General features: G+C 34.4%; 1 protein-coding gene across 1 annotated transcript; it reads right to left on the minus strand.

Moving 5' to 3' along the window:
• Nucleotides 1-1,162: 1,162 nt before the first annotated feature.
• On the minus strand, nt 1,163-6,684 carry LOC123562837 (cell death abnormality protein 1-like). Its single transcript, XM_053531991.1, has 4 exons — nt 5,621-6,684; nt 4,085-4,205; nt 3,010-3,104; nt 1,163-1,528 (listed from the first exon to the last, which is right to left on the minus strand). Coding segments are annotated over exons 1-3 (822 nt in total). The 5' UTR covers nt 6,321-6,684; the 3' UTR covers nt 1,163-1,528; nt 3,010-3,103.
• Nucleotides 6,685-10,427: the final 3,743 nt, after the last annotated feature.

Raw genomic sequence — 10,427 nt, forward strand, 5'->3', positions numbered from 1 at the left:
TTTTGTAACAAGTAGAATTTGTTCGGTCAAATGATACATTATAAGCCATATTTAATTACTTAGCTTTAATTTTAGACATAAAGTTTTTTAGAAAGAAATATTGGAAGAACATTTTTTTTAAAATGTCGGATATCCTAAACCTAAACGCTCGTACATCTTTAAATTGAGGTAAAATAATGAGATCGGAGAGTATCACCATTTTATATATCTAAAATGAATATATTAAAAATCCTTCGTCCTCTACCTCTGGTAATTCATGTGGTGAAGTTGGCAGTTACTTGCTGAGAACAGGTTTGTACTATTATAAAATCCATGAACACCGTATAGGTTAACTGCCCGCCGTTACATGACTGAAATACTGTTGAAAAACGGCGTTAAACCCAAAACAAACAAATAAACAAAATATAAGTAAAACGCAAAATCAAATAGAATGAATGCTTCACTGGAAGAGGAGAAGCCATTTTGAGGCCTATTTGCTAGTTAACTGTTTAATCACGTGTAATCGTTATATTCTTCAAACTTGTTATACAAGGACAGCATTTTATACGTTCAATATTTCCAACAGTTAAATTCTTCGAAATTGTTATGTGGAATGGTGTCCCTTTACTTTTGTTTTTACGTTGACGATCGCTTTATTTCAAATGTATGCGTAGTATAATGACGAATAAACCCGTAAACCCGTAAACAATAGCCAGCACGCTAATTTCAACGGGGTTGAGGTGGGGGGGGGGGGGGTAGTGAGTTTGATCCCTAGACTGGGGGTATGTTCTCCGTGACGATTTGATAAAAGACATTGTCTCTGAAATCGTTCTTTCTTCACATCTGATACAAGCTGGGAAGTTAGCAGTTACTTGCGGAGAACAGGGTTTTGTACTGGTAAAAAATCAAGGGAACATTGGTTAGGTTAACTGCCCGTCGGCGTAACGTAACTGATATAGCGACTTAATTGTCTGTTAAACGATGTGTCAAAATTGCGTTACTGAAACAGGTTTCCATCGAAAGCAAATCTTACATCTATGCCAGGGTTGGTTATCTTGTAGTTTTAAACATACTTATTATAAGGTCAAGTTCCTTTCAGATTTACACGAAAAACGTTTAGAAGATGAAATAAGAGAAAACAGTCCTTGGAAAGTGGTAAAAGTTGTTTTTGTTTTACAGTAACGCTTTTCTTTTGTTTTATTGATAAAATAGATACACAAAATACGTTATGAGTATAAAGCCTTCTGCATTTATATTCCAAAGTGTAATGTGTTTCCAATTTGAAATGGAGAAAAAACCGTTACGTCAATATCTAACTTTCATACAAAGTATCAGATACGCTTTTATCAATACAAGCAGACGACACTTTTTTGTTATCGATTGCTGTTTTGGGAAATAGAATATATCGTATGAATATACATGTAACTGCCTTTTTTATTGCCTTCCTGACTGACTGGACCTCGTATGAATTTCTCTGACGGTCCTTCTTCAGTCTGGTCTTCAGTTGGCTCATCGTAGATATGTTCAATTGGCTCTTCGTAGATATGAGCTGATAAGAAAATAGGTTGTTTTGTAATATGGAACAAATTCCGTTATACAATATTAAATTTTTCTACAATTGTGTGCAGAGGGGTATAATTATTGATTTAATTATTTAAGGTAGATTCACATAATTGGTCAGATGATGTTTTGAAAAAAGCATGGAGCTTATAAGTAAAATAATATTTAGCTCATTTTATTGTTTTTTTTTTTTTTTTTTTTTTTGTTTTTTTTTTTGCTGGATAGCACTTCTAATGACCGAGGAAACTGCTTTTCAAATCTGTAAGTTAAATTTCAGATAAATAAGAAAGGAGTGTGTGTGTGTGTGTGTGTGTGTGTGTGTGTGTGTGTGTGTGTGTGTGTTCGGGTTTAACGTCTTTCTCAACAATTTTTCAGTCATATGAACGACGATGTCTACTTGTAGCAGTGAGCTCAATGCTCAACTTTATAGTGCTGCCTCACTGGAATATCACGCCGTAGACACATGACATGATACCCAGTCACATTATACTGACACCGGGCTGACCAGTCCTAGTACTATCCTCTAAATGCTGAGCGCCAAGCGAGGAAGCTACTAGTACCATTTTTTACGTCTTTGGTATGACGCGGCCAGGGATCGAACCCACGACCTCCCGCACTCGAAGCGGACGCTCTACCACTAGGCTACCGAGGCGGTAAATAAGAAAGGAGAAACGATTTTAATGATTATGTTCATGAATATGAGTAAGTGTTCCTATATGTAACAATACCACTTCTGACTAGTGTAAAGTCGAAGCATGATTCACGGCACAAATTTTAAAACATTCTATGAATAATATAACTAACAATATGATTTTTCATTTCAGGAAAGTAAATCAGCACACTCTAGTTAACCAACAAAGGATATTGAGTACAATTTCGTATTTCTTCATTTCAATGTTACCAAAGTAAGCAAAGTAAACATTTTATGAATTTTATCATATACTTACCAACACTGTGCTACACACTGGATTTGGTTCAACATTTGCTGGTGTATTTCTCAAGTGTTTTGTGCAAATTATTTACATATATGGCCGGTGGTCTACCGGTAACATACTTTACTGTCAATCCAGTGGTCCGGATTTCGATATCTGCTATGTAAAGCGCCTTCTTGAACGTGTTTATCATGAGGGCGCTTTATAAATCTGGTATAATAATGATTACCATCATGGAAACACTAAAGAATACAGTTATTCTGTGGTGCGTCTTGAACTGATGCTTTCCTGTGCAGACTTATGAAAAAATGCATGCTTTTCATGACGATGTGAAATATGTAAATACTGATACTGGGCATTTTCAGATATTACAATAACATTAATCGGACTGACATTGCAATATGTGCTTTCATCATAGCTGAATTCGCGTTGTTATTCGATTTTATGTAAATCTTATAATATTTGTCCTACAAGTTGTAAATATATATACACATTTATGTGTGTGTATATGGAGAAAAAGTATCATGAAAAATATTACCTGAGTCCTCTTTAATTCTACAAGCTGCTCTGTTTTGATTATACTCAACTGCACCCCTTAAACGCAGAGTAACTTCCTTTCGTTTCGCTTTATGTCTTTAATACAAATGCTAACATATAACAAACAATTATAGAAAGAATATATGTTAAGCTTTTTAAATATGTATGCTACTAACTGTTTTATTGTAAATAAACGTAAAATATGAGGGAGAATCGGGCCAAGTGTGTGCTCTGGGTATGTAAAAAGCATGTGTCCTTTAAAGTATTAATCTATAAAAGACTAAACTTATGTTATAAATTACAACTTTGATAATAATATTTGGCATGTCTAAATATGATTGATAGTTGACACAGTTAAAGAAAAACTGTTACGTTGAAATAAAATTCTACTATCATTGTTTTGCCATCAATACCATAATTTGTACTAAAAATATCAGTGAAAGAAGATGACGTCACAATATCTATGCTTGCTGCGGGTTCAATATGATGGTGTCATTTATTCATGTCATTTCTTGTCCGGTTTTTAAAGTTCAATGTTTCTTCAAGCTCTGTCTGATTAGCGAAGATTGAAAACGTTGTGTATACATTTTATATCAAATTATGCACGAAAAGAGATATTTAAAAGTTTCTTCCCAACAGATATTGTTCTGTTGTATAATAATTATTAGAACATTTTTATAGAGCTTTTTATTTCTCGAAACATCTTTTAATCATGTCAGTTAATGCTTTTCATACAAATATTGTAAAATATATTTATATTATCCATGTGAAAGGTTTAAAATAAAATCTGGAAAGTAGTTCCCTCGTAAGCACCGAAAACAAGGCAAACAGTGAAAATGTGAAAACAGTGCAGACTCGGTTTAATTGAGTCTGTTCATGAGCAGTAATGTAAAATGCAACACTGCCTACACCCACTAGCACCGGCTTAAGCAGTATTCAATCTTCAAATCTAAATGAATTAAAATCAATGATCCCGAAGGACCAGAAAATATAACAACACTGAGATGAAGTCGGGGCGACTTTTTACGACCAGACTTACAAAACTTTGTAAATTATAATATGTGACTGATAAATACCATTTTGTGACCAATATAACAGTAGTAACAGCTGCATAGATGATAAGGACAGTTACAGAAACCACCACAACAATGGTACCAACAGGACTGGTCGAATCAGAATCAGTTCCATATCTTCTTTCTGTTGAGAAAATTTAAAATGGAATAGTAAGATTCGAATTCATGGAGACATAAGACATATCAAACACTGCTAGATTCAAACACTTCAAAGAAAGCAATCCACAAATAGAAATGTAGTTGAGAGACATCACCAGGTAAACAAATATAACAAAAACATAAAAGACAACAAACATACCACATGTTGTAACAGTTGTTACAAGAAACAAAACCTTGCAAAGGTCAGTAACCTTTGTAAAGGGAACTTGGGGTGAGGGGATGGGGTGGAGGGGGTGTTTAAACCTCACACCCACCATATTTCCAATCTGAGCAGGGTTGTGAGTTCGATTGCCCGGCGAGGCGTGATTAATAAAAGACATTGTCTCTGAAATCATTTGTCCTCCAACTCAGATTCGTATTTTGAAGTTGGCATTGCAGAGACAGGTTGGTACTGGTACAGAATCCAAGAAAAGTGCTTAGTTTAACTGTCTGCCGTTACATAATTCAAATACTGTTGAAAACAGCGCTAAACTCAACGCAAACAAAGTCATAAACTTTTCAAAACTAGGCAAGTTACAAGACAAACCACCAAAAGCATCGTAGCGTAGTACACTCGAGTAGTTGTGAAGACATGCTCTATGATTGATGAATTGTCCATTGTTCCTTGTTAGATTTTCTAATTACTTTATTAAAATAGCTACAAATTTTGCATAAGTTTTAAACTACATCACTATACGACTTGGGTGTGCAAGATTTACGCGTCTTGCCAAATAATGTATGAATGAATATATATAGACCTTTGGGCTTTGTTTTACACTGCTTACAGTTTTGGAACAGTAAAAGTACAGGTTTTTTCTGTTTTTGTTTTAATTTCATTGAATAATTAAAATCAGAATTATTCCTTCGATAAGTATTCTTTAAGAAACCAAGTTTTCTTTAATCAATTTGTCTGCACAGCCAGGAGTTTTGTTTATCCTCAGACGGTATTTTCAACAAAATACTGCATGCATAGTAAGACAAATTACTATTTATTATTTTCACCTTCTATAAAGTTCTAACTCAATATCTAAATATACATAACTGCTTGTCAATTTCAAACCATCATTGATCTGCAGGTGCTTCATTGTCTGCTAATTATCAATTCCTTAATATCACTTATTTTGCACATAAGTTATGTTGTGCAAAGGATATGGAGTAGTTTTGTTAACAGTCGACTATTACTGCGAGATAATTAATTATTAATGTAGGTCTACATACAGAATTTATTGAAATGTTTACTGATGAGGATTTCCTTCATTTACAGTAAATATCAAAAAAAAAAAAAAATATCTTAGTGGATGATGGCCATTATTTAAGTTTTTAAGTTATTTTTTGCAGTTGTTTTCTATCTTGTCTACTCCTGATGATTAAATCGTTAAACACAAGAGAGACACCACCAACCTTGTAAGCATGAATCTCCCTCGAAGTCTTTTATACACCCATTGACACATGAGCCAGTTTCTCTGTCACATGTTCTGTTGAGACAAGTAAAGCTGCACGAATTATGGCATTTATTTCCGTAATAGCCAACTTCACACCCCAAGCTACATATTCCCGTTGACCAGTCGCATTCCTTCTTTACGCAATTACTATTGCACACCAAATCACAGCGAGGACCATATATAGCGGGATGTACGCAACGTTCGCAGAGTCCGGTTTGCTTATCACAAACCAAGCAACTTTCAGAGCATTGTTTCTCGCATCGTTCACCCCATGTACCATTTACACATCCCATAAGGCAAACCCCCATTTTGGTATCACATTTCTGATCAATACATGTCTTTTTGCATTCCGAGCAACGCGTATTGGTAATATGATCCAAGTCTGGAAAATAACCATTAACACAAGAAATGCATCCGCCATACTTTCTATCACATGTTGTTATGCAGTCAGTGCACATGGCATCTTGTATTTTACATTCAGAAAGACACGAGGAGCCATAAAATCCCGACTCACACCCATGCCTACAAGTTCCATTATCGCTGTGACAGTCGCTGTGAAGACAATTTGCTGGACACTCAAACAGGCACCGTTCTCCCCAATAGCCCCGTTTGCAGCCGTATTCACATGTCCCATAGTCAGATTTACATATTGTTTTCATACAGTTTCTAGAGCAGCGTATGCTGCAGTGATAAAACCCACTGCTTTTATTTCGTCCGTAACTACCTTTTTTGCACGATAAACATTCATTAATTGGACCACTAGAACTATCACAAGTTTGACATTTTATATTACACTCCGATTTGCATTTATTGCCATACAGTCCATCTTCACATGACTTGCACGAGAATCTATCTGTACAGGTTTGACAATATTTGAGGCAAGGTCTGTCACACTTTGGTCCGTAAAACCCAGGTAAGCAGGAATAGCAACTTCCATTTCTCAAGCACTCACCTGATAAACAATGTGGAGGACAATGTTCAAAACAAAATATACCGAAATAGCCAGGCTGACAATCGTTGCAATAACCTAAGACCTAAAATTGTTCAAATTTCAGTAGAAAATTGTGGTTTATTGAATTGAATTGATGTTACCATGGAAACGAAGCCCGTGACCTATGAATCTAAATGTAAAATTCAAAAGCGTTGACACTAGTCTATTTAAGAAACACAGCTTCGGTTTTTTATTTTTATTTCAACAATATCCATGAGAATAATAGTAGCATGCTGAACGATCTTTCCATGAAAAATTCCAGACGAGGGGTACTGCTGTAAGTATTCTAAGCTTAGAAATTTGTTTGAATAAATGCAGATAACACGAAAATATAACTTACGTTAGAAATAATATGTTTTAAAGCTACATCAACTAGAAAGATAATCTTATTTAATATTATTTTATAAGAAATTACGACAAAAAGCAAGATATAAGCCATTTTAACCATCTCTGTTGCCATGGTTACTTTAAACTTTAAGAAAAATAGGGTACCATGAATAGTGCTTGGTATTTTGCTAATCATATTACCCAAATATTCCATGTTGGTCATTAACAGAATGGCCTGAACTCTTGCGGGCATGCAGTTATATTTTGGCCTCATTTTCTTGGTAATTATCCCTGCAGATATACATTTATGTTACCAGTTTAATGTATTTCATCTATCTGAGGGTGCAGATGGTTTCTGATGGTGATATTCGAAGGCAGAACCACCAGAAATCTTGTTCTATTTCCACGGGCGTTTCGTATCCTAATTTACTCGAGCCTAACTGTATACGCCAGTTCGATAGGTTCATTTATATGACGAATCACGGTTTTCACAGTGTTTAATGTATTTCTTATATCATGAGATTGATAGTTTGAAATACAGGTGTACATTAAATAACCTAAAATTGAAAAATACAATGTTATTTTGATCAACAAACATAACAAACAATATGAATAATAATATCATCATACATGATTTTAAGAAAACAGTTACTGAAGTTTAGCAATCATGAGTTGGAATGGAAAAAAGGTTGATCTATAAAAATATTTTACAGGTGTTTGTGTGTTAACTAATGACGACTCCTTATTAAAATGATGCTTATTTGTAACAAAAAACATTCCTGATTTTTTTAATTGATAAGTACTGTACAAATTAGAAAACATAGCCTAGATTTTTTCATTGTCAGTTCAAGGAAATCCCGTTCCATTAAACTTTCACATATTTGAATATTTTGACTTTCTTTCCAAACTTTCATAAAGTGTTACAAAGTTTGCCTGTTTCTGTTAGATGTCAAGAACACATGATGTCAGGTATGCAAACAGAAGTATTTAAGAAATTGAAATACAGTCGAATACCGTTACCGTGATATTCAAGGGACTGTAAAAATTGCATCGACGTATCCGAAGTTCGACGTAACGATATCGACGATATCTGGGACTACTTTGTACTTTTGTCAGACGTCTATATTGTCATTATATCCATATATGCTTTTTTCCAGAGGTTTTTAAAGGGGAAAGAAATAATATAAAACGTAAATACGATTTTAATCTTATTGACAAATAAAGCATCCTAATTTATTTAATTAGATACATACAACTTTTTAATCTTTTTAAAATATACATTTAAACATTAGCATTTTTATTCCTTCCCTAAACAGGTCTGAATGCAGCGGTAATGTTCCTAGTTGAGTAGTCATTTTGACTTTGCTTCGATAACGAAAATTTGCCAGTTAACAGATTGTTACTCAATGCTAAATGGCAGATTTTTACACCGTCAAACAAAATATTCCATACAAATTAGTTGTTATATTGGAAAACAGCTTTCCTGCTTTTATAAGACTTATTATTGGGAGTTAAATAACTTCCTGACATTTAAATTGGATTAAAGATTTAAATAACAATGAAAGCAAACACACAAACTAACTTGAATATGATTAATACATCGCCTGACAACAATAGGTTGATTTTCAAACCTTACAAATAACATGGATATTTTTTGACACGCTGTGATATCGACGAAACCAGGTGGAATAACAGTATAGGTAAGTTCACGGGACTGGAAATCTCATCGAGCTAAACAAAATATCGAGCTAATCATATCGAGTTTATGATAAATAATTACATTAAGATAAATAGGGGAAAATCGGGACCAACTCAAACACATCGTGCTAACCGGAGTATCGAGCTAACCGATATCGAGGTAACGATATTCAACTGTACATTGTATAGCTTTATCTTTTTCATTTTATAAAACCTGGCAATGAAAGGATTTTGTTTGTTGATGAACAGCTGCTATTGAACAAGACTAGATTTTTTATCTTTACCTTTTGAACAAAATATAGAAGTTTATTTTATGCTTATTGGTGAAATACTGGAAAATAGCAGTGAGATATAAATCGATATCACTCACAGTGCCGAACTTCTTTTTTTTATCCAGATAAATTATCTCCCTTGAAATATATATTCTTTAATTAACTCCCTTCGCTGCCTTTAAAATTACTGGATTATACTAATATTCAAGCCATACACGAGTCATGAACTGCTAGACAATCCTATATAGAACAGGTTAGCTATATAATTAAATTTGCAAATTTGTTACCTTTGTCAGCTTGGTTGCTAGGCCTTGCCATAATTTCATGTATGCCTACTTCTTGTCAATTCGACCCTTCCTGTGGTTTTGATCCCTTAGCATTTTCCGAAATAACGCAAGAAACGCATCTGACATCAGCCAAGTACCGGTTACGTTCGATACGTCGAAGATTCACCTAAGCGTAAAACGCGAAGTTATCACTCAACATGCGCAAAAAGCAGATAAATCATCAAACAAATGGTTGCCACAGTATATATTCGACCTTAATTTCATCTAAATTCCCGATTATTTGCCATTAAATCGTTGTAGTTTCCATTTAATTTTCGCTAAACTTCCTTCCATGCAACCGGACTCTTGCAGGTGTGTATTGATTTTTCAGCCGGTAGTTGCTTCCCTTTCAAAAACCCCGTATTTTACCGTTAAATTCATTCTTACTGGTCCGCCATTTTTAATGCAAAATGAGGCGAGAGCCTGACGATTTCGCGGGTTGTTGGGTCATGCAGTTGTCCGCGCACCTGCTATTTTGACTCTAAATTTCTTGATTTTGCTTTGAATCTTATTTAATAATACATTTTGTTGCATAATGCCAGTATTTTTGATTTTTCAACCAACTAATTGGTGCCTTATAGAGGGTCAAACGAAATTAGGCTGCAGTGCCTAAAACTAATTTCTTCGTCCAGAAACTAATCATCCAGTTGACATGTGTTTTTAAAAAGTTACACGTTTCAGTTTGTACATCGTTATTTTACAATTCTACATACAAGTGGCTTCAGGGTGGAATGAACAAAGTGAACTGTGCGGTAAATACTAATTTTTCACATTAAACAAGACTTTCTACACAAATGCATTCAGAGGGTGCTAATTAACAAGAAAGCTTTTTAGTGATTCAGACCGATGACATGGTTGGTTTTATGTATGCATAATTTATATCTTTTATATTTCTTTGTGTTTTAAGCTATTTATATCTTTGGAGGAATGCCCAAAATATACTTTGACCTAATTTTGACCCTCGCACATGTCTTTGTTAATGCGCATGCGCCGAATGAAGTGTTAAGGGGATCGAAACTACAGCATAACAGGCTAGCTACAGATATATGTGTGTTTCCTCTACTTTTTTCCATTGGTTCACTATCGTGTGGTAGATTTTACTGGCGACAGCACATTTAGTTGGTTGTTGTCTTAGTTAATTATCACAAGACA

The sequence above is a fragment of the Mercenaria mercenaria genome, chromosome 19 (genome assembly GCF_021730395.1).
Source record: "Mercenaria mercenaria strain notata chromosome 19, MADL_Memer_1, whole genome shotgun sequence".
In the NCBI taxonomy this organism is placed as follows: Eukaryota; Metazoa; Mollusca; class Bivalvia; order Venerida; family Veneridae; genus Mercenaria; species Mercenaria mercenaria.

Excerpts from the sequence above, each read along its gene's own strand:
- LOC123562837 (XM_053531991.1), bottom strand. The coding sequence starts at position 6,320 with ATGAAAACAATATGTAAATCTGACTATGGGACATGTGAATACGGCTGC. Across the intron at positions 4,206-5,620 it reads GGGAGATTCATGCTTACAAG|AAAGAAGATATGGAACTGAT; the intron begins GTTGGTGGTGTC and ends TTTTCTCAACAG.